This window comes from Manacus vitellinus, unplaced genomic scaffold (genome assembly GCF_001715985.3).
Source record: "Manacus vitellinus isolate BGI_N305 unplaced genomic scaffold, ASM171598v3 scaffold_40_pilon, whole genome shotgun sequence".
In the NCBI taxonomy this organism is placed as follows: Eukaryota; Metazoa; Chordata; class Aves; order Passeriformes; family Pipridae; genus Manacus; species Manacus vitellinus.
In genome coordinates, this window is record NW_021940541.1 from 5,188,084 (window position 1) to 5,213,378 (window position 25,295).

The 25,295-nt window shown below is 37.9% G+C and overlaps 1 protein-coding gene across 1 annotated transcript in view; it reads right to left on the minus strand.

Annotated features, from left to right (window-relative positions):
* Window positions 1–5,970: 5,970 nt before the first annotated feature.
* Window positions 5,971–25,295, minus strand: part of WDR11 (WD repeat domain 11) — a 38,148-nt gene continuing 18,823 nt past the window's right edge. Inside the window, exons 11-28 of the mRNA XM_018078512.3 lie at window positions 24,640–24,746; window positions 22,642–22,717; window positions 21,130–21,238; window positions 20,691–20,815; window positions 20,142–20,289; window positions 19,213–19,319; window positions 18,661–18,775; window positions 16,779–16,950; window positions 15,225–15,333; window positions 14,413–14,475; window positions 13,455–13,520; window positions 12,583–12,754; window positions 12,224–12,319; window positions 11,709–11,874; window positions 10,635–10,732; window positions 9,631–9,776; window positions 9,122–9,201; window positions 5,971–8,106 (exon numbers count right to left, since the gene is read on the minus strand). Of these exons, the coding sequence (XP_017934001.1) occupies window positions 7,949–8,106; window positions 9,122–9,201; window positions 9,631–9,776; window positions 10,635–10,732; window positions 11,709–11,874; window positions 12,224–12,319; window positions 12,583–12,754; window positions 13,455–13,520; window positions 14,413–14,475; window positions 15,225–15,333; window positions 16,779–16,950; window positions 18,661–18,775; window positions 19,213–19,319; window positions 20,142–20,289; window positions 20,691–20,815; window positions 21,130–21,238; window positions 22,642–22,717; window positions 24,640–24,746 (2,113 nt within the window). The 3' untranslated portion in view covers window positions 5,971–7,948. The remainder of the gene's footprint in view (window positions 8,107–9,121; window positions 9,202–9,630; window positions 9,777–10,634; window positions 10,733–11,708; window positions 11,875–12,223; window positions 12,320–12,582; window positions 12,755–13,454; window positions 13,521–14,412; window positions 14,476–15,224; window positions 15,334–16,778; window positions 16,951–18,660; window positions 18,776–19,212; window positions 19,320–20,141; window positions 20,290–20,690; window positions 20,816–21,129; window positions 21,239–22,641; window positions 22,718–24,639; window positions 24,747–25,295) is intronic.

Below are 25,295 nucleotides of genomic sequence, written 5' to 3' on the forward strand. Positions count from 1 at the left end.
TGAAAAAGAAATTGTTCAGTTTGGTATCCCCTCAGAGGGGATGCTGTGAAGCTGATAGGAGAGTTTCATGTGTCAATCAAGAGTTAGAAGCTTTAATAACAACAATAAAAGATTATTCCAGTATATCTGTTGTCCCAACACCGGTGCCTCTGGCCAGTTGTGCTCCCAGTGCTTTTTAGTTTACTTAAATATGCTAAAATCATACTAAAATTCACAAACAATTTGCTGCTCACCAGGAACAGCCATACCAGCAAGTGCTGAGGAATGTGTCTTTGAAAACCATCAGAGAGATCTTCTCCTGTCATAAATTTTCTCTGCTCATTTCTTCTTCCTACACATAAACACAAAGAACAAGGTCCTGTGATCGCTGAAAAGCTGCCAGCAAGTTACTGGGGATTATGGGCACAACCATCCTCTGATCCTCCAGGTAACTGCAAGAACAGTTCACTTCTGCTGCTTGAACATAGGACACACTTTGAAATTTCTGTGTGTGCATTAAATCTCCTCTCAGTACTTTCTAGGAAGAAAATCTCCCCTTTACTGTAAATAATTAAGAGGAAATCCTTCAGCATAAAAATAAACTGAACAAGACTTGACCACAACAAGCCACCAAGCAAAAAAAAGCAAACCCTACCCTTCAGGCATTAGATGCAAAATAATGTTTTAAATCATACTTATTAATGCATTTTCAAGCATTTCTTACTTGCTAAATCAGAACAGATTTCAAGTGGTTGGGTTTAATAATGACTTGAACTCCTACTTATAAGAAAACTGGACAACCTCAATGCCCTTCTTTTCTTTCCCAACAGTCTATTTACAGCTGCCACTAAACTCTATATCTGCTTGTTTCTGCTTGGCTGGAGCCTGGAAGCTTCCACTCCTTAAGGACTGAATAGAAGGAAAGGAAAAACTCGAGCCCTTGGTTCAGTTCGTTTCCCTGTGCAAGTGGCCCCAAACCTCTCCATTTGCTGATCTCTGCTGCCCTCTCCTGCAGGAGCTGGAAACTCTCCTTCCAGGATTTTAATGGAATAACACGTTATTAGGGATTTAATGGTGAGTTTAAAGCCAGAGGGGATGGGGAAGGAGTCTTAGGACAAGGGAAAACTGAAGCTGTAGAGGGAAGCTGCTTGTGACAGGTTACTGAGGGTAATAAGGGGGAAATAATGATAACTACAATAACGTTAATAACAATAATAATTATATCAATAATAATAATAATAATCATAATAATGGTAATAAATTAAATAATCATGGAATCATTAAGGTTGAGAAAAGACCTCCAAGTCCACCCTTTGACCTGACACCACCATGACCACTAAACCATATTGTGAAGTGCCACATCCACTTGTTTTTTGAAGCCTTCCAGGGATGGTGACTCCACCACTTCACTGAGGAGACTCTTCCAGTGAACAAATTTTTCCTGTTATCCGACCTGAACCTTCCCTGGTGCAACTTGAGGCTGTTTTCCCTTGTCCTACCACTTGTTACCTGGGAGAAGAGCCCAAACCCCACCTGGCCACAACCCCCTCTCAGGGAGTTGCAGAGGGTCACAAGGTCTCCTCTGAGCCTCCTTTTCTCCAGACAGAACAGCCTCAGCTCCCTCAGCTGCTCCCCACAGGACTTATGTTCCTGAAGTCACACCAGATATCACCACAAAGCACTGGAATTTCACAGAAACACAAACACTTCAAAAGTCCATCAAACGTGAAAATGTAGTGGAACGGGAAAGAGGAAAACATACTTTGCAAACACTCTTGTGGCTGAGGAATTTGCCTGCAAAGCAGTCAGAAAGGATAAACAGATGATTTCAGTTCAGTTCAAAGAATGCGTCTTGGCTTTTTGATGAGATGGTTGTGGCACAGAATAATAATAATAAACTCCCCACACACACTGGCTTAGTCCTACAGGGAGAAAAAGCTGCTACCAGAAAACATCACATCCAGGACCAGGTGATCTCTGACAAATTACCTTCCTCCTCTCTTTTCCTATTAGCAAGGCTGCTTTTCCTTGCAATGCATTAATCTGCCTTTCAGCTGGCTTTTAATCAAAGCCAGGCTTAGCTTTGCAGTGGAAAAAGAAAGCAGATGCTGAGGTAAACCACAGAGTAGAACTGGAAGAAACAGTCAGAAAGAAAAGTCTCTGTGGCTTGATAAGCATTTAAGAACTATTTTTCTAGGGGTAAGGGAGAAAACTTTGCTCCAGTTTGGAAAAATGGCTATGCCTGCCTTCTTTTCCCAAATGTAGCTGGTTTGTATAGTATTTTGCAGGTATTATTTGTACAGTATTTTGCAGGTGTTATTTGTATAGTGTTTTGCAGTATTTAGCTGTGCAACAGAGAAAAAGCAAAAAAACCCGACACTGATAATTAGCAAATCAATCCTCTCAGACTGTGAAAAGAGAATTTCTGGTCTGTCAGGAACTAAGAAACAAGCATAGAAGTACTCCAAACCAATCAGTTGTGCCAGTGAAGGATGGCATGCAAGCAAGAAGATATCAAGATACAGTATTGCCATGACTGGAGGTACCAGTTAAAATTTCAGGGGCAAGAAATTACTGAACTAGAACATGGTAGGATAGAAAAGACTCAGATATTTGCAATTTGCACTTTGGGTATTTTTGTTGTTGCTGTTGTTTGGTTGGGTTGGATTTTGGTTTGGTTTTGTGTGTGTTTTGGGATTGTCTTTTCCCTTTTATTGATTTCCTGCTGCTGCTGACTCTGCCACACAAGCACCAGCAGCAGGTGAGTGGGGATGTTGGAGGGGAGTGTGGGTGTGAGGGAGGTGAAGGAGGGCAGGAGAGCACATCCCACATGGATCAAGCTCCAGAGGGGCTGGAGGAGCCCTGTGCCTGTGCAGCTACAGAGGTCCTAGCTGAGAGATGGACAGTACACACTCCCTTATTCAAAAAAAGACATTAGGGACAGCAAAAAAGCTGCAAAAATGTGCCAGGTAATTCGAAGAATTAAGAGCAGAAAAGGTATTTGGGGGAATTCTCCTATTAGTCAAGGGTAAAAAATAATTAATACTGCTGATATCTGAGAGGAGAACTGCCTTACCTTAACTTGTTTTGAGGAAGCTGCAGAGTGATGACAGGGATGATCTAGGCTCAGCAGTGATGTGGATGCTCAGAGAAACCTTCCTTCAGCACGTGGCTTTGGCTGCAGGTGGAAACCCTTCCAACCAGAGCAGTCCAGCCAAGTCTCCTCTCTCCAGCCACAAACCTCTCCAGCCAGGACCTCTTAATTAGAAAACCCCTGCCTGGTCCTCCTGAGAGGCAAAGAAAAGGCTTTCTGATTTTGTTCTTAGTCAACACAGGCCAAAAATAACTCAGAAGTCCTTCTGATTATGAAGAAAGATCAAATTATTCTTAAAATATGAGCTTATGTTCATATGGCTTTCAACACTCATAATTCTCTGGTTACCAAGACACTTTATCTGGCAGGAAAAGAAGTGGAATTCTTGTGCAACAAGAATCCAAACTGCTGTATTAATGGCTGTATACTAGTGCCCAGGATGCTCTTATCCCCCAGAAATTCATTTGGAATAGCTACTTTGCAAGGACTTTCTAAGGCAAATGAAATTCCATTAAAGAGGACAATTATTATTATTATTATTATTACCGTATTTTCCACCCCAAGGATCCCCAGTTGTTCTCCAAACATTGGGTCCATTGCTTCAATACGTGTTCCCTTGGTCCCAAGGCAATTCTATTCTGCAAAAAGAAGAGGAGCTGGTTACCAAACATCAGGAAAAATTCATTTAGGAGACAAGAAGAACAAAAGCTGCTCTTGGAAAATGACACCTGCAGCAGCAATCTTTCTAGTTTTCCCTAAGACAAGAAAATGCTAGAGCTGAAGCAATAGAAAAGAATTGCATAGTAAATCCAGATGGGATACAGAGCCTGGAGAAGATGCATTCTATGGAAACTATCACCAAAACTTTCTGACATAGCTTGGATATAAAGGATACATGCCAGTTCTGCAAGGTACATAAAACACCAGGTGAATTTGCTGCTGGTATAAAGTATCACCAGAGACAGAAACCAAAAAGAGGAAAAGAAATGTGTGTATAAAAGTGGCAGGTGTAGAAACTTTGAGAAAGAGAACATGAGTATTTGATGATTACTGTTATCTGGCATATCAAAAAAATATAAATCTGTCTCAGTTGTACAAAACTCTGATGTAGCTGGGGGGGCTCAGAGACTCCCCAACAGGAGGTTGTAGCCAGGTGGGGTCAGGCTCTTCTCCCAGGATGAGAGGAAATGGCCTCAAACTGGGATAGGAGAGGTTTAGCTTGGATATTAGGGAATATTTCTTCAGTGAAAGGGTTGTCCAGCCCTGGCACAGCTGCCCAGGGCAGTGGTGGAGCCCCATTCCTGGAGGGATTTAAAACCTGTGTGGATGTGGCACTTGGGGACAGGGGTTAGGGGTGGCCTTGGCAGTGCTGGGGAATGGTTGGACTTGATGGTCTTAGAGGGCTTTACCAACCCAAACAATACTATGATTCACCAAGAGGGAATTATGAATATTTTATATCAGACCACCAAGGAACTCTGACCTGGGAACACATACACTGGGCATGTTTTTTTTCTGAGTAACAGTCTCTGACTCTCACAAGCTGTTGTAAAAAAATCATTCACAAACAATGCTGGAAAAAATATCCCAGAATCACAGAATGTGCCAGGTTGGAAAGGACTCACAAGGATCATCAAGTCCAACTCCTGGCCCTGCACAGCATCATCCCCAAGAGTCACACCCTGTGTTTGAGAGGATCATCCAAACCAGGGGCAAGTGCTGTGATAATTTTCAAAGGGTCACCTAAATACACTATTATTCATGGATCTGTGGTTGGATTCAAAAAGCAGGCTCAGAGGAAAAAAAGACTGACTCACAAGGGCCATAATACGAAACAAGTGTTTGAAAAGAGTGACCATTCACCAAAAAAAAAGCACAAAGATGACCTTCTTCTTCTTCTTGCAACTGAGATTTGTTGTCTATAGCTTTTTATTAGTTACAGCAAGTGAAATAGGAGCCAGGCAAGTGTAATATAACTCTATTAATCTCCTGCCACACGTGGGTGAAAAGTAATAACACTGCCTTTCTTTTTTAGAAACACCTGTTGGCATCTGGTTTGAACAATGCAGAATATTATCACTCCATAACCCTCTGGAAAGCAGCCACTGAAAGGGAGTTTGTCAGTGGGAACTGCACTGACCTGCAGGAACATTTGCTAAATGAAGTAGCAGTGACAATGATGTGGGAAAAAAAAGGTATTTTCAACTTGGGGATGTGATTCTCAAAAAGAAAACCATTAAGTTGGGCCAATAAATAAGTATTTGACAACTTTGCCTTTACCATCTGCTGAGTTTGTCTGACAGACAACCCTGGCTTTACCTGCTCAGGTGCTGCTCCTCTCCCATCATCCTGGATCCCACATTCTGCTGGTGCAGTCACAGGGAAGGAGAAAACAGAAATGTGGAAGGGGAATTTTAACCTACAAAAGGGGACCAACAATTTCAATGAATAGCATGGAAATAAACCTAATATCACATAATCATAATCACTCACCTGAGATTTTCAAGACTGAAATAAAACCTCAACTTGCCTTCCTTTCTAAGACTCTTTATGGGGCAGCATAAAAACAGAAAGGGAGGGGTTTTCTTTCATCACTTATTTCCGTGCTTTTCAAAAATCAGGATGTGCAGCCCATGTCCTGCTCTAATTTAACCCACACAAAGTTTATGTTTGCTAGTAAAGCTTGGGAATTAATACTACACAAACACAATGTTTCATTAGTACTAATATGGAAAATGTGACTCAGTTGTACAAAGGATAATCACTTCCCCTGTTAAACCCAGCCCTGAGCATTGTTCCTGTCCTGAAGGCACAATGACAACAGTTACACAACCAACATTCAATCCCAGGGCAGCAGATGATGGTGTTGTGTTAAATCAAGACACACAGAGATTTTAAAAATCTTTTTATTATTGTAGCGAGACTGCAACATTATCTAAATAAACTTTTCAATCACTTTTACACTCCATTTTCATCATCAAGGGGATGCCACACAATATTCTGCAGCCTGCACACTTTATAGCAACAATCAGTATTAAAAGGCCTTTGAAATGTGTTTCTTTAAAAACATTAATTACAAATCCAAGTGTATATTAAAGCAGATTTATTCCAGAGACTCACTGACAAACAACTGAACGTGATCTGTCACAGAACAAGCCTGTGTGTGCTCACAGTAACTCTGGAGTAACCCTGTCCATGAGTACTGCTGGGAAAAATAAGAGCAGGGATTGAGGAGTGTTGGAGTAGTCAGTGAGAGACAGAATTTAGGCCACTGGTAATGACAGTCAAATTTTACTTAATTCTGTTTCTCACCAGTTAATACTTAAGGCAAATTTTCTTGTGTACTTATTTTCCCAAGCTACAGTAACCATAAAACACAGTTCACCATACACTGAACAAAGAATTTTATAATCTATGTAAGATGTGGCAGGAAAAAAGAAGATACATTGCAATTATAACTCTCACTTTTCTACTCAGAATGATGAAACTCACATTTTCAATTTATATTCCACAAGATTATTGACAAGTCCAACCTTTCCAGTTTTATTGGAAACGTTGTTTTAGATTTGAACCAAAAAGTTTGTGCAGTTAGAGATGTCCCAAAACTGAAGCTCCTCCAGGAGGAAGTGTAGAACACATATCCACAAATACTCAAACATAAGAAGAATCCAATGTAGACTGGATTAGATAAGTAGACAAGCCACCAATTACATTCAAAGGAGAGACATTTTACAGGATTTTTTTCACTACAACCTATTAAACTTCAGTAGCTCCAAAAAGGTGGGAAAAGGAAGAACTTAATTTTTTAGCCCAGACTATTTTTCCCACGCCACAGTCTTCAATTTGCAAGGGCAATGTCACTTTTACAGCTCCCCAGTTGTAAAATTCCTCATCAGTAACACACAGAAAAGATACATCTGACACAAGAAACAATAATGCAAGCAAGTACTTAAATGCTGGCACACAAATGGGAGAATATGATTTTGGTGGCATCCTTAGGGTTAGAAGGATCTAATGAAAAAGCCAGAATTTTGGCTTTTTGGACTATATTGTTCATCACACATTCAAATAACAAACAAAACAGTGACTGGGCCAGCACCAGCAGTGTCCTCCCTGTCCTGCAGGAGCCCACCCTGCTGCTCTGAGATACTTCTCCCAGCCTTTGACCCCATGAGCCAGGCAACACAAGGCAGAATTTAGTTCCCAAGCTGTGCAGGGAGGGCACACTTAAACATGACATGGAACAGAACAACACCTTAATTGAAAAGAAAGGACATTTCATGAGATTTTTGGAATGTCAGGAGAGTAACATTTGTAAGTGAACCTGTTACAGATTCCATTCCAGACAGTTATAAAATGACATTACAGTGAACTGATCTAAAATAACAGGAATTTTAAACTGAAAAACTGGACTGAGAAAACACAATGTTCCAGGGAAGAACTGTGTGCTTTGTGATCTGTGTTTATTTTTAAATATATTTATAATTTTATAGTACAGGCTCAATCATTTATACATATAAATACAACAGTACTGAAGTACTATAAAGGTTTGATTTTTAGAAGTAAATGGACTGGACTTTTACACAGGTATGCAAGTCTTTCAGCACACTTTAAAATCTGATTCCTGCTACAGTTGAAAAAGTTGAAATATTCTTGTATAATTTTATCACAGGCTTCTTTCCCCTCTTGTGAAAGTGGAGACAATTTTATCAAAAAGAAACAATATCACAGTTCTTAATTCTGACTTCAAACACATTTAACAGTATTGGCTCAAATCACACAAATCAGCTGTTAGAGTGATCCAAGAGAAAGATGTATTTTCACACAGTGGAATCTCAGTCTGACAACCCAGATCAGCTGACAAACATGAAATTCTTACTCCTCTGTCACCTCCTCCTTGGGCTGTTTAAGTTCAGTCAGTAACTCTTTCCCAGCTTCTCCTGCTTTGGAGGCAAAGAGAACAGCTCCCTGTTTGAAGCCCAGGAGCTTCAAGCTTCTGGCATAATCTGCATACACAGCATGGATCAATTTATGTAAATGAAGCATTAAGGAAAACACAAATTAACAGCACAATGAAAAAACTCAGAATCCTTTTTTTTCCTTCTTACTCCTTTGCTCTCCCGGTGTGAAATGCCTGTCAATTCTGTTAATCCAGTATTTTTCAGCACAAATAAAGAGAACAAAGTTGCTTTAAATCCTACTGTTGAATGATTATCAAGCAATGTGTAGAGTGATATAAACTAAAACAGACACATTTCAGATATGCATAAATACCTACCACGACACAAAGGCATAACTTGGAATAAAAATTAAAAAATAAATTAAGGTCAGATTATAGGATTTGTTTGTTAATTAGACTCTGAGTTATCTACATGACTTATTAGTGGCTTTTTTTATTTACAAGCTGACATCAGTGATGACTCCACAAACCAGGATCAGGTATCACATATGTAATATTATTATGCATTATTATTTATTGCACACCGACAAAAATTTCAGACACTGCTCAGTGTTTCCAGAACACCAGGTCAGATGTGCAGATTTTAGTGAGCAATTCTTCAGACACCTTTTATGATACTTATTGCATTTTCAGCTCATTGATAGTGACCTTTAATTTCTTTGTTTGCACTGTCTCAGAACTGACTCCTTCAGAAAGGACGTCAATCACTGAAACAATATGATGGTGTACAAAGGGTTTCAATAAAGGGGTTTTTTTTCCTGACACAAAATGAACCACTGATTGCACTACACAGGCTGCAGCAATTATTTCCAAGAACATTTTATCATCCCCTCTTTTCTCTCCTATCACTGTATTTTTTTCAGTTTTAGTTTGTATTCCAGACCTCAGACCTCACAGACCATCACACAAGGTAATAATGGAAATTACACCTTTTTACTTGTTTCTTTATACTTCCCTCAAGCTGCACAACCTGGAAAATAAAAGCTGGAACTCCTATTTCTGGGCAGACTAGTTCATCTAACATTGGTTCACACATACTCACTGTGTATGGCCACACAGATGCAGACAGGATTTCAAATAAAGGATATTTGTATCATCATTAACTTCAAATGCCCCGTACTTCAGACAAGCTTCTACAAATAAAGCTGCTCTATCAAAGTACCTCATGCTGAGAAATGGGAAGAAAAAGAGAGAATCATTTGTTAGGATACAAAGCAGGAAAGTACTCCAGGACATTGCACCAAAACACTTGCACAGAGTGTAACTTTCTTACATCTTCCCTTGCACTCAAATAACTTGCATTTGATGCAGTTTGAAAGATCAAGGCTCCAGTTACTCAGAAAAAATCACAGTTACTATAAATCCTTGCTGCTTGGTCAGTGGGTGCTTGCAATCTTAAAGCCTGCAGTAAATTTAAAAATGCATCAGTTGCAGCCTACAGAAATGATGCACTGCTGAGGTTGAAGTTAATTCCAGAAAATCATGCTGAAGGAGAAACGATTGTCAGGAACTGCAGAGCCCCCCTTGATGTCTGAGTCACTACAACTTGTCTGATTTTGGACAAAATTAAATACAGGTTGTGCTGTGTCATCTTTACCTGTGCAACATCTCTGCCACTCTGGTAAAGCATCCAAGTGACAGGAGGACAAGAATGGCCTTGGACTTGTGGTTGACTTGTGGAGAGCAAAGGTGATCCACCCACCGCTTCAGCACGTCGGCACATTCCTCCGAGTTCAAACGGACCTTGGGGAGGTGGGAAAGCCAAGGTGTCAGAAGGAAAAGCTGCTGAAACTATCAGGTATTAATAAAAAGCACAACTATCCCTTGAATTAATACAACATAAAGGAAGTTGAGAAATATCTAGGTATAAAAGTACTCCCCTCGAGTCACTGAATTTTTACATTATGTTTACCCCAAGCTTTTTAAAGTCCCAAGTAAGAAGAAGTTAGAAATCTTCACACCTTATTGCAGACTTAAGGACAAAACATTTTTATTTTTCTTAAAAGCAGGATTCACTCATTTAGAAAATCTAAGCACAAATTTGCCACGCTTTCTCCAGGAAACATAACAGAAACTTCATCAGAGACAAAGAAAAATCCTCACTGACTCCTGCCCATTATAACATGGGGAGGTAATGCTGTGTCTAGGCAGTCTTACTGTAATTATGTCTGCAAACCAAAACAGGTGGTGATGCAAATTGATGAGTGGTGCTAAGTTTGAAATGAGCACACATCACATGGAGCTCAGCACAAATCCACTGCCTAGTTACTTACTGACTTCCAGAGGTGGATTTGTAGATCATTACAAACTTTGTACTGCTGCAGCTATGTGCAACTTCACAAGCCATTGCTCAAAAATTAGAAAATTGAGTATTCCAACCCTTTTCAGGCCCTTTTTGTGGAGTCAAAAGTCTGAAGAACCTGCCAAAGCTGATTCAATGGATTGGCTTGTTGGCGCTTAAGACATGGGAAGAACTGATGATATTTCAAACTGATTTAACTTTTCAGTTATTTAACTTTGGAGCACTTCAGCACCCTCATCAGCCTTCATACATGTGCTGAGGAGGTAGTTTGGCAAACTGGAAGCTGGGGAATGACACACCTTTGCCAGCCAAGCTGCACGATTCCACTCGCCGTAGGTCTGCAGGTAGCGACAGGCGTCAGCAGCCTTGTCGATGAGACACAGCAGCTGGACACCCTCTGGAGAACAAAAACCACTCCAGAGAGTAAGTTAGGGGAAAAAAAGTGTGATCAGGTCGTTCATCCCCCCCCAAAAATCATTGCTGTATCCTTATCAGCACACAAAGATGTTGAAAACTCCTAATTTCTGGGTGTCGGCACAGCAGCTGGACACCCTCTGGAGAACAAAAACCACTCCAGAGAGTAAGTTAGGGGAAAAACAGTGTGATCAGGTCATTCATCCCCCCCAAAAAAGCATCTCTGTATCCTTCTCAGCACACAAAGATGTTGAAAATTCCTAATTTCTGGGTGTCAGCTACTGGATCTTTTCCCACACAAAGCTCTCATTTGTATTTGCTCTAACTAAAAATGACAAGGGGTTCACAGGATTTCTCATCATAAAGAGATAATGGTCTTTAAATTAAAATAAAGGATTAGCCATGAAATGTATTTACTTAATTTACAATGTTGTCCACAATGTACTGACAGTGAAGTGTTACTTGTCTACTGAGTGGAAAGTATTTTTCCAGACAAGTACAGACATTTGTACTTTCTCTGCATGTCTTTGAGCACTTCAGTCAATTGTTATATGGTGAACAGCTCTTGTTTTGAAACAAGGTCTGAACTAAAAAGGAAATCAAGTCCATATTTCATCTTTGTAACAGGACACCAAATTTTAATCAATGCTTTAACTGGAAAAGTGGAAAATACATACCTTGATGGGCTCAGCCTCTTTTCTGCAAACAACTGCCACAAGATTTACCCCAGAAGTAACTTTTCCAATGAAAATGAATCAAAACCAGTTGAACTTTATAACTGAGTTACTGATTATTTTTGGGTTAACTTGTGTTAACTCAAAAAGGTAGCACAAGCTGTAACATATGCAGCATATAGATAGATCTACTACAATAAGATTCTCTGCTCTCCTGTTTCTATTGGTAGCCTTAATAATGATTAGAATTACTAGTTTATAAGTAAATAGAAAGTGATATCTTACCTGCAAGCTTTCCATTGGCTATCATGTTGGTTGCTACCAGTTTAATGGTGCTTTGAGAGGGACCTGATGAGGTGACAGTTGTGACCAAACAAGCTTTGAGTGAATCACAGTAATAATGTGCATTCTCTGAACTGGTTTCTAACAACAGTTGCACTGCTCTGTCAGTCTGGCAAGAGAAAAAACAGAACTTTGACCACAACATATTCACTTCTGTTTAAAAGTCTTTTGATTTTTATCCTTTTTAAGACATTGGAGCTAATGAAAGTTATTCTAAACCAGGCTATAAAAATATCTACTGGTGTAGCAATAATTAAGATTCTATTTCAATAAAGCATCCATAGTAAGGCTAGCACTTAAAACCCATTAGGAATATAATGGAAATTAATATTTGGAATTAATTTTTATTTATAGCCATTTATTTCCTTGTTTACTTTTGTAGAGTTATAAAAGGAAGAGGAACATTTAAACAGATAGGGGAAGAAGAAGAATAAAAAATTCAAATATTACCCACAAACCTGGCCCAAGAGGAGAAGTTGATCAGCACATTTCCTGGTATGATCATACGTTGATCTCTTCACTTCCTGGAGATTTACTCTTTCCAGCTGGAATTTCTGGATGAAGGAGGAAAAAATATTTTAAATGTAAGTCTACTGTAAGAAAGAAAAAAAGCATTTAAAAGACATGTAAGTATTTTGAGAATTTTTGGAACACCTCCTGTTTTTAAGTAACAGGGAATGATTTATCCAGAGTGGTATGTCACTAAAAAAACTGAAATATGTCCAGGAAATGCTCTAGGATAAGAGGGTTACAACGCTGAGTGTTTATTGTGCTGATGACATTCTTAATAAATTTGTTTTTGAACCCTTTGAAATACCTGGAAGTAGGAATTTTCACACAGTATGTCATAGCAGATATCCAAAGGATTAACCAGCTGTTCCTGAGGGACTGCTGTGTCTCTTGGTTTCTCAGGTTTTTCCTGGCACAGGCTGTGCAAATAGTGGGCAGCAATAGTCCAGAAATGCAGCTCAGATTCATCCCCATACAGCCTGAGAAGATACAAATCAGGATGTCAAATAGGGCTGTATTTTTTCATATGGTACAGAAAAATACAACACATTTAATTTTTTACAAAACCAATGCATTCTTGTGGAGATCTCAAGTACTTTGCATTAATGGGACAAACTACAAGAGAAGAATAAGGAAAGTCAGAACAGCAATTAAACTCAGGGAATGTTCAGCACAGAAATATGTGGAAATTGATATTTATTATTATTTTATACCTAATCACCAGTATCCTCTTTCAACCAAAAGTTACTAAGTCTGAAAAACATCTTTGAATACAGGTAGACTAAAATTAGTTCAGTTTAGGCAGAAGAACCACAGGGAACAAACATATTTGAAATAAAAACCAGGCCTTCCCCTGTTTGCATATAATCTATTGTGAAAGTTCTGACTGACATTTTTGGGCCTTCCACAACTAAATGTAACACAGTTGGCAAAACTCCATTTGTAAAAGTACCAAGACTGAGGGAAGTTCTCTGTATCCATTAAGCAAATAAAATTATGTTTCAGAAAGGTAAAATCTCCATTCTTGGTCCTAAAAACACTCTAATCCATGGGTGACAAAGCAGTTTAGGAGTTAAAGAAGAATTGGTTGAGTATCTAAAATTTAGCTCATTCATATGCATTAAGAGCATCAAGATTTTACCAGGAAACATTTGGTAAAATTATCTGAATCTCTACTACCTGGCAACCAGGAGACATCTTTGCAAGAGAGTGAAATCTGGATCAAGCAGAAGTTTCTTTATGTCACTGCAAAAGAGAAGGCCACAAATAATCAATAAAATGCTGTGCAAGTTTTTTTGGCTGGTTGGTTTCCAACACAAACAGGTTATATCACACACAAACTGAAAAAAATCAAACCTCAATTTCCCTTCTGAATTAAAATCTATGAAAACAGTTATATATAATTTGAGATACAACTGATGTCAAGGAGCAAAGTCCAGTGAGTCCATGAGGAACTCCCTGTCCTTGCAATAACGGGAAACACCACAAGGATGTATAAAAAGCTATAAATTAGTCTGCAGTAATTCTACCAATTCCAGTATTAATTCAATTACTAATAATTCATAAAGGATACATATGCATGAATTCAGGTTTCCTACATATGCTTCAGACTGGGTAGAAATATGCTGTTACCTTTTCTCTCCTACTAAAGGAAGCTTTAACTACAATTTTCATGGTTTAAATGGAATGTCAAAATCTATTTGCTGTGCAAGCAGAGCAATGTGCATGAATATTATTCTGAAATATATCTTCAATAAAGGATTTTTAGAATTGTTTGTCTTTTCTTCCTCAGAGAAGAATTAAATATCCTAACAAACCTTGAAGTATTTAAGTAGCAGTGCCTGGACTAACATCAAAGAACCACACAATCCCTGGGAAGCACTGCTTAAAAAATTCCAAATGCTCATTGGTCAGTTCTAAATATATATTGACACTAATTAGCATCTTTAAAGCACCAATTTTAAGAGTTATATAAAAATTAACTTTGTTTAAAATAAAAGCTGTCATGACTCAAGCTCATCTTTAGAGAGGCAAAAAGCATTCTTTCTTCTTAAAGCTGTGAATTGCCACAAACTTAAGGTTTTTTTCTTTCTTAGAATTCTGGAGATTACTCAAGTAATAATAGGAAAATTCTTACTTGGACAATGAATTCAACTGCTCTTGAAGAAGGTTTTTAATATTTTCAGTCTCTGGATAATCTCTGGATTAAAAAACAAAGTAAGAAAAAAAGAAAAAGGTTTCTTATATTACCAAAATGACAGAATTATCTGAAATGGAAGTAGTAGAAAAAACACAAGAACATATAAGGAAACAATCTTTCACATTTTTATGGTAAGCCACTCATGAAAGATTCTTTGGTTCCTAGTTCCAAAACAGTAATGCAAGATTGGTTTTGCTTTCTCTCAACCTCAGAGCCAGTGCCAATCTTTCTTTTCCCATTTTTTTTATTCATTAACCTTAAAATTAATGAAAATGACAGTGCCTGGAGCACCATTCTGTGCCCACAAGCAGTACCCAAACACAATACAGGATACAAAATGTGCTCCTGTGAAGATGTACAGACAGGCCTATCAGATTATCAGAGTATCACTTCCAGTTACACTTCAGGAACAACTCTGACCACTACATTAACTTCTAGAGAACAAAGAGAACACACAGGTATTAAAATAACCTGTAAATGACCTAAAAATATTGCCAGTACCTTAAAGCAGAGAGTAGTTTTCTATTGCTACTGAGGCAGTTTTCAAGTGCTACTGAAAGCCAAAATAAATAAAATAATTGACCTTAAAGCCTTTTCTATTTATTACTTTTAGTAATAAATATTGAACCTATTATCTTTTTGACTGTCCTGAAGATTGAGAAAACTTATATACCTGACAGTTATTTGCACAGAAAGACCAATAAAATATGTAGGATTTAAAAAATAATAAGACAAGTATTTCTTCTTACACGTCCATTATATCCAGAGAATATTTCTCATCCCATGGCTGATGCAACAGGAATGCTTTTAAAGCTAATGAAGCCCTTGGAACAAGCAGATAGGGACACCAGGCAGGTTCTGAAACAAAAGGAAAAGATTCATTTTGGAGTGGTTAATGTGCAATAACACTGTGTTCAGGAAACAGAAAATGTCCCACCTTGTTTGCCAGCAGAAGAAAATCATAAATAACAGTCTTTTCATATAGCCAGCCCAGGTTACTAGATACAAAAGCTTATCTCTACACTCAGGCAAAAACATTTCATAGAAAGAACAGGGTTATCAACCGTCCTCTAATGAGAATTTCAGAACATTCCATATTGGATTTAGCCACAGACTCCTGGAATACATTGCAGTGGCATGAAGTAGAGCTGTATACAATGATTATTGCTACTACAGGGGCAAGTTGGAAAACAAGGAAAGCTGTACCCAAATGCATGGTTAGTTTTGCTTTGCCCCTCTGGTTTCTAAGGATGTTGGGAAGTTTAACACCTGTCTGTCTTAGCAGAGAAATAAGATGAAAATTATAGGATTAACTGCTGTCACACAAATTTTAAAGTCAGTAACTCTGTATTCAGTACAAGGTTTGGGTAAGGAGTTTGACTGAGGACTAAAACAAGCACCAACCAGCTACATTATTAAATATTCAGAAATTCCCTGCACTTTGTATGCACTGAATGGTGTAGGAATCCAGTAAATGTGATTCTGTAATTAAAAGATTACCAGTGTAGAGGCAGGACAGCTAAATCACAGGCAACCTTACAGCTGTCACATCCTAACTGAAGTGTGCTTGGTTTTACAACATTAATCTCTACAACTTAATATTACAGAACATTCATTTGATAGCAAAAATAGCTGTGATAAATTACATGTTCTCTCAAGCATTCCACACCACAGCTCCCCACATCACAATTTTCCAAATATGTCTTAGAATCTACATTAAGGGAATCTAATATTTTAAGGAAATTCTATGAGTAAAGGTAGGATTGACTCAAAAGACAACAACAAAAGCAGTTATTTGGAACATTAGTAATAAAAAAAAAATGTAGCTTAGTTAACTAGTTAAATATTTAATTTCCCTTCTTAAACATATGGCAAAAAAGTAAAAGAGCAATGTGAGAAATGCAATGACTCAGTCTACAAACTGCCTTTGATACCTGAAAAAAATTCAGAAAAGACATTTTCACACATCACAAATGTTTCAGAATCATGTAATGAATGTGAGTGATGTAGGTACTGATAATTAAGTGATGTACCAATGTTTTTTAAGTCACCTTTCCAGATTTTCTGCACAAAAAGCCCTTATTATTCATTCTAATTCAGATAGTCAAAAGTATGGATGTTTTTTTAAACAACTCACATGACCTGAGCCTAAAACATTTATCTGTATCTTCGAAAACCACTAGAGAGGCATCAAAATCTCTACATGTGATTATTTTTTGTTCCAACAGAAATGCTGAACATTTTTATTACAAATTACAAGTGCATTTTACCTACCAGCTGACAGCACAATGAAATCACCATACCTATGAGGTCCTGTTCATCCATCCTGAAGCAGGAGGGTTTCATGGACAAGTCCAGGACTCGGATACATCCATCATCTGATGCCAGGACCACCTTGTCAGACGTGCACCAGTCCACATCCAGGATCCGGAAATTCACGTTCCTTCCGCTCCTTAAACTGCTCACCATTTGTACCTGGGGAAGTTATTTGTCATTTTTAGTAGGCTCTCCATCACCCAGTCTAAGGCTGTGTCACACACCCACGAGGCACAGCTCAAAATTCACATTAAAAGGTGAAGGTAGTTGTAAATCATTTTAATAACGGTCCTTTCTGGAGAGCAGGGAATTTAGAAACCTTGCAGTAGGTCACGTGGTTGCCCTGAAACAATACTTTTCCCAATTTAGAGGTGAGACAAAAGATCCTTTGGAGCACAGCTGTACAGCTGCCTTTTTGTTATCTTTTCTGACCTAAAATTTCCATGGTGAACTGGTGGGAATCTACATTCCCTCTTTAATTCCAGCCCCCTGATCCAGCACATGTGCATCAAGACCAGAGGGAGGTTCTCATTAATTAACTCAAGCTCTTCATTAACATACACCTTTTTGGTAAATGCTGAACCTGTCTAGAAATACATTTAGACATAGTATTAACAGAACTTTATGGGAATGGGATGGTTCATTGTCCACAAACAAAAGAGAGAGAAACAAAACACTCTAAATTGTGCTTTTAACTGGTCAGTAGCTGGACATTTTGTAACCCTTCTGTAGCATCACAGGACATGACAACTGTTAATGTAGGGAAACAGTAGCAAGAATTCCACAGCAATCAACATTCTGCTGTTTCCTTTCACTTGTTGTAGAGCAAAGCAAGGAGTTAGAGAGATGTAAGGTACAACAGCTCTAGGACACCATGATTTTCATGAGTGAGAGAATTAGGACTGGTTGTAGGCAAAAGTTGAAGTCCTAAGGAGATGATTACATCTATAATAGGACTGAGATCATAAAATAGTACTACAGATTTCTGAAAGGTTTTCAGTTGAAATCAGTTGAAAACGTGATTTTAGTTTAAAATGCTTTCATGTAGGAAACTCCTTTGGCCTAGAAAAAAAAGAGGGGAGGAGTATCTTATGGCAAAAAACCTATTCAAATGTGGCTTCAAGGAGAGACTCATGGGATAATATTCTACTCTGCTTAGGTAATTCACAGCAGTTGTTCATATCTGCTGTCCAACTCTTATCACCAACAGATTTCTACATTGCACTAATTAAGTACCTGAGTTTGCAGCTGGTGCTCATCACATAGCAAGAAGAAAAAAAAATAAAATTCCTGTTTCACATCCTCATACCCTGAACTTAGTCCAGGGGGCTCACTTAAAACACTACAATTATCTTTCCTTCCCCATGGTACTATCATCCCCTGAAAGACCTATGAAGCAAACCCCAAAAGATTTGTGAACATAACTACAAAATTTCAGAGTAAGGTGAGAAGCCAGACAATGTTAATGAACAAAATGTCTGGTTTTCTGGTATTCCCTAACAAATTAAATCTATTCTTGCCTATGCACAGAATTGAGGAGACCTGTAGTAAAAGTAATCACTTGTCCACAGATTAAACTCTAAAACTGGGGACTCCCCATTAAATTTTCAAGGTCTGCCTCAAACCCATTCCAAGAGGGTGACAAAGAGGAACTCAGACACACTGTCAGCTTTATGAGTGAAAGGTACTTTTCATTGATGGCAGCTTAAAAACGCTTTATAGGAAGTAAAAGTCTTCTGAGAGAAGCTGTAGGACTTCATCATACAACTGTCAGCAAGAAATCATGACTCTGTAAAACTTAATCCCTGATTTTCAGAAGTAAGAGGTGTGCTTTGAAAATAAGTGCAAATCAAACCCCCAGGCACCCACCTCTTTAGAATCCCAAATTTCTGCCCCGTCATTGTACATGGCAAGAAGTTTTTGATTTCCTTTCCCTGGGGCAAATCGGATTTTCTTCACCCAACTCCTGTGTGTGGGGATCCCCCTGAGAAAAGGGAAGTGTAATATTAGCATTAATCACTCTCCACCTCATACTGTGGGCAATTAAATCCTTCCCATGAACTCTGCAGATCCTGATATTGCACAGGTTGAGAAGAATAATCTCTCTACCTCTATGTGCACACACAAATAGCTACACAGATTACTAAAACTAAGATGATTAAATGCTTGAAATAAATACTACAATACTTAATGTAAAAAAAGATACCTAGCTGGAACTTTCATTAAATGTTACTTCTTCTGAAAACACAAAAGCTGGAATGCAGAGAACTGTAACACAGTAGGAATTTTCTGAATTTTTATTTCAAAATGTTTGAAATTTTCACCTCAAACACCTCCTACAGTGAAGAACAAAAATGAGGAGGGAGCCCAAATTCTAAGACTCAATACATCATGTTTGACAGACTAGATTTGCATTCATACCTGGACACTCTAGCTTTCAAATCCCAGAAGTTTAAGTTTCCATCAACATCTCCAAGAACCAGTATATCCCCTTTCCAAGCAATACATGTAATGCTACCCATACTTCCCTGAAAATATTTAAGAAGCAGAACAAAATCTTGTGGTTAATAGAGACAGACATATGAATAAACATTTCAATATTTTAAAAAAAATATTATATGACACAAAAGACCAAATTCTACTCAGTTAAAACAGAAACAGTTCTATCAAATATAAACATTTATCACATCAGTCATATTTGCTTCAAAATGCTTCAAAAGAGAATTCCTTGTAAAAAATTTTGGGATTATAGCAACAGAAATCACTTCTCTGTCTCTTGTTGCAAGGAAGCACCAACATGGCAGACCTCATTCATCAAAATAGTAGCATACACTAAAGAAAGAAATAAAAGTAAAAGAACACCTATTTCTAAGCATCAAAGCATTCAAGAAAAATTTAAACGAGAAAGAATTCTTCAGAGTAACTGGGAAAAGAACAAACTTAAAACTCACAGTTTTAAGTGCTCCTTATGACACAAGACAAAATCCATTAACAGAACAGAATCATGTTTCAATAAGTGTCTCTGTTATTCAACATTTTGTCCAAGTTTTACTAAAATTCTTAAAAATATGTCAAGTAATTTATTCAGAAAGCAAGTCGGGACCTGTGAAGATCTCAACTTGTAAAAAGAAAAAAAAAATCATTTATTTCAATAATATTTTCAACAAAAAAATGATAGGATTGTGAAAACAGAATTGTTACAGTTTTGAAGTTGGAATTTGTATTTCAAATTTCAAACTACTACATTAGTGATCACTTGCTGCTACAAGGCATATCCTTGATTTTTTTTTCGAGCACTCATAGCTAAGAAAAAAATTAAAGCATCAATGATACAGAAAATTTGGACTCACATCAGGAGGAATTCTTGCACTGTCCTTTACTGAGTTCCCTTCTACTGTGAGGTGATAAACCTGCCCATCAGCACCTGTAAACACAAAGTGCTCTCTGGCAGAAATGTTCTGGCTCAGCTCTGATTTACTTTCAGCTTCCTGTAACAAGCTTTAAAAGGAACACAATGAGACATAATTATTTCTTTCTCGAGATGAGAATTTGAAGGCAAATTCTATTTACTGCAGACAGGCAGCACAAAAAAATCCCATATATCCCTTAAAGCAAATTATCTAGAAGCAAGAGTGAAAATGTCTGGAGTCAAATAACAGTTTTACTTCAAGAACCAGGTAACCAAGGGGCTACAGACACACCTGAGAGCAACTTCAAAGCACATCAAAGTCCCACACATAAAATCTGAAGGGAGGACCATAAAGTTGTTTTGCCTGTTACATACTCAAGAATCAGTTCAAAAACATTCTGTTCCCTGGCCCAGGGAACAGAAACAGTTTTTCTCAGGGTGGAAAAACAACCAGTGCTGTAGAAGAGCATCAGATCAGAGAGAGAGAGACCTGATGACAGAGGATTCCACGCTGGTCACTTCGGTGTCTGATGCCACCGTCTGTCGGGCCATGGCCTCCCGGGCTGCCAGCTGCTTCTTCCTCAGGCTTTTTAGGTTATGGGAAGGAGACCATTCCTGTGACAAATTGTCCAGGAAAACAGAAAAGACAAATGTTTATTCCCTGAACTTACTGTGGATTTATAACAATTTGTTTTCTATGATCCCTCCCTCCACCACCCGAGGGACAGACCAGGTTTTTCACCAGTGCCTCCCTTTTGCCTCTTTATGATGAGAGATGAAAATGGTGACAGATGAAATGGTAAAGCACTTTACATATATATATATATATGATACAGATACAGTAACATTTTGCCACAAAATTTTTCAAAGATTTTTATACTATCTCAACTTACCACATTTGATAAGCAGTAACAGAATTTATTCCTTACCAAAGCAGTTGCTGTGGGGAAGTTTTTAGACATCTCTCGGAGCAGAGTGCAGGTTCTGACATCCCAGATCTCCAGTGGTTTGTCTTTAAATACCACAGCCAGATACTGCCTAAAACAAATGAGCATTTACTACAGCAAAAGTAATCACTCCATTTTAGTTTGAGCACTTTACTGCACACGTATTGTTCATATCAGCACTCTGGAAACCCTCAAAAACCAAGAGGAAACAGAGCAAACTAATTCAGCTCAAATCCCCCTCTGAAGCTTGTGATTCCCTTGAGCTACTGAAGAGCAAAAGAAGGTCTGAAAAAGAGTCCTCCTCAAAGCTAATACACAAATTTCTGTCAGGTGGCTCTGCTCAGTTACTGTGAAGGAGACCAGGGAAGCAGTTCAGAGAAAGCAGCAGCACCTCTGATTTGGCCATGAGGCCTCTTCCTAATCCAGGAACAAATGAACATTAAACCACCTTCCACTTGTCAGTTATGTCTTCAGACTGTTCATCTGTGGAGTTACACAAGTATAATACCTTTAATCTACCACTTTTCACATTTAACTTGAAAATAGAGAGGCTGTGCAGAATATGTACTTTCTGCCACTGCAATTACCTCTATTCAAATGAATTATCTCTATTCTTTCTTGTTCTCACTCAGCACTCTCTGCTCTCTTCATCTAAGCCCGTGACTGCTCTTAATTTTTAATGTGTTAATAAGACCATTACATGCTTGAACTCTTCCAAATTCTCTGAAATGTACACATACTTTTGAAAATATTCCTATGCAAGCTAGAGGACATTAATTTTTTTCCTCCACTGTAAAGAAAAAAAAAACTTCTAAGATTTAGAAACAACACCTTATTAAATTCAACACCACTTTAATTTCATTTAGACAGGAAAGGGAAGTAATCTCCCAGAGTACTACTATTATTATTTTTATACTATGAAGACCAGGGTCTCCTGTTACAGGCCTGAGCTAAAAATAATGAGGACTTGATAGTAAACAATTTGGTCATTTATCAGCTGACTTTTCAAACAACTGTATCTCACATCTGGTTTTCCAGTAAACAATTATTATAAAGGTGTGAAATAATCAGAAAAACTAATAAATCTGAAAAATCATCCAATTTTTAATACCAAACTTCCTAGTTTTAAGTTAGGCTTAAGTTACAGAAAAGAGAATTAACTCATAACAAAATCAAAGTCAACAAAAAGTGTTCAGCACTTTTATTCTCCCTAATATTATCAAAATGCCTGTTTAGTCAACACAATTTTTATAAGAAATAAAATATTAAAGACTGATCTGGCAGTGTGATTGCATCCTGAAGTTGCAGAGTCAACCACAGAAACACTCAGCTTTTGCACTCGGAATTAATATTGTGAAGTATTTTTCTCTTGAGGCTGTTGTACATTTTTCTATTCACCCTGAAGTATTTTTTTTCCTAGAATCTCTATGGTGTCATGAGGATCCTCATGGAGCAGAATAAAAAATATAAACCTCCCAGGGCTGCTGCACTCACTTCAGATGAGACACCTTTATCATTTCGATGGCTGGCTCGTCATTGCCTCGCTCCCCACGAAAGGCAACGCTCCTGCCTGGAACCCAAACACAGCAGAGGGAAAAGAGAAACAGTTACCAAACTAGATATAAACATGGAAATAGTTCATCAACAATTCTGTTTGCAAACAGAAATAGTTTATAAACCAAGCCAGAACATCCCCAAGTAACCCGACGTCTCTTACATTGCTCTTGTCATTGTCGACGTTTTCCTTCTCTTCCTTTCCAGCTAAAAGAACAAACCCTAAGAATTTATAATCTTATCCCCATAAGAATTTATAATCTTACTCCCAAAAAAATCTTCACCCACTTGCACAAAGTGTTGCAGAATTACAGATGTTACACATGTCATTAAAAGGAATAATGACCTACAAACACAGGGGTACCACAGCATCCCCTCTGCAGGTTTCATTCTCCTCAGCTTTCAAGGAAAATTCAAGCTTTTCAACTTTAGTTACTCTTGTGGCTGCCTGTAGCTAAGTTATTTATACTAATTAAAATGAATAAATCTATATACTAATTATAATGAATAAATCTAGTTATCAAGAATGCTGGTTAGAGCTCTCATGTCAGAGGCCAGGCTACAGAAAATCTTCCAGCTCCTTCTCATTAGTGATGAAGCACTTGAGGAATTTTCTTTCATTTTTTTGGTTCAGAAATGTAAATGTGAATTTTGTCTTAGTGTTTGTAAAGTAAACACAAATCAGCACAGTTTTCTTAGCCCTAAAATAGAAGGCTTGGCACACAAGTGATAAAAGAAGCAACAAGCAAACAGTTAAATTGCTATGCCTTCCTTGAAAGCTTTAAAGAGGAAATGTAACATTTTTAAGCAAACCACATGCTAAGGTCTCACTTCTGTTTATAAATGTTCAATACTGATTTACAAGCTGAGTGCCCAGGCAAAATCCCATTTTACATGAGATTAATATCACAATGTGTGTATCTTTTTGGTTTGGGTTTTAAACAGATGAACAGAAGACATTATATGGAAAAAAAATTAAAATAATGTCATGTTACAAGAATAAACTCTTTGTGCAGCATCCTGGAAATACAACAATTGAGTGTTTTCCATCAGCTTAAAAAACCCCACTAAAAAAAAATTGCTTTATTCTACATACAGTAATTCAGAATTAGCCATGTATTACAAGATTCAGGCTCTTCAGTTAGAAATTAAGTGGTTCTAGGTTTTCACATTCAAAAATAATTTAAAATTATTGAAGTGCTTCCTATTTTGGGCTAATTTCCCCAGTTACACCTCCTAGTATCGTGCAAATACTGAGTTCAATCACAAATATGTTTGTCATCTATTATGAGGCCAGAATAGTTGAAAAACACACACAACCTGTTCATTTTGCTATCAACAGTATCTTTTAAAAAGTTATTTATTTTTAACCTTACCAGTTCTTTCTGAAAGTATCAGATTTTATCACTGAAATACTTATTTTACACACAGTCACACAGTCAAATTCTGGCCATGGGCCTGATCTACCTGGAAAAATTATCTATTGCCAACAGAAAGCACAAGAAATGGTTCAACAGTATTTCAGGTGCACGTGAAGCAGTGGGTGCACACTTTGACAGCACACATTTGGAAATACATGCATTTTGTGAACAAAATCCACCACTAATACTGGTGCTCTGTGACTCCTTCTAAACCCCTTGCTGACACTTATTCATATATTTTTTGGAAATACATGCATTTTGTGAACAAAATCCACCACTAATACTGGTGCTCTGTGACTCCTTCTAAACCCCTTGCTGACACTTATTCATATATTTTTTTAGTCAGTCCAAGGCACAGATGTTTCTGCAAAAGTGCTGGTTCAGGTCTGTCTGTGGAGCACCAGACAAAACACATCACGTGGCTTCACAAGGACAGAAGAGCAAAACCAGTTAAAACTCTTCTTTACTCTTTCATTTTTTCATGACAACAGGAAGAACAAAAAAAGGAAACACTCACCTGTTGGGAGGTCCACCAGCTGCAGCTCATTCCTGACCAGGCCCAGATTGTTGGGTGTTGATGTGGCAAAGGAAATGAAGCCAGTCAAGCTTATCCACTCAATCCCCCTGGGATCAGAAGGGAGCACATGGAGCACGTCAGCCAAAATATTTCAATGGCCAGAAAATAACCTCAAGTACAATTAATCTTTTTTTTTGTGCATATTCTTCAAAGCAAACAGCACTGAAGTGATTTTGTGCACTTTGTGGAAACATCATATTTAAGTATAAAAATAAGGTATTAGTTTTACAAGTATGATGGAAATATAAAGTTACTGAATTAAATTAAAGAGCAGCTTTCTTTTCAGACCACACTAGTTCTTCTTTGGTTAAAGCAAAAATTTCAGCTAAAAGCACTGTCAGCTTTTGCAGAAATCCCTCACACAGAGTCAGCCCTAGAGGGGCCTAAAAGCACTGCTCTGATTAAGTCAGTGGTTACTATCAAACAACTCAAATTGGCCAACATACAGAAAAATATTTATATGGATAGCAGGGCAGGAGGACTTCATTCCTTTAGTCCACAGAGAGGAGAGACAAAGATGATAAAAAATAGAAAGGCCCTGAAGAGATTTTAAAGGCTATCATTAAAAAAACGAAAACCTGGTGATTTTTTTATTC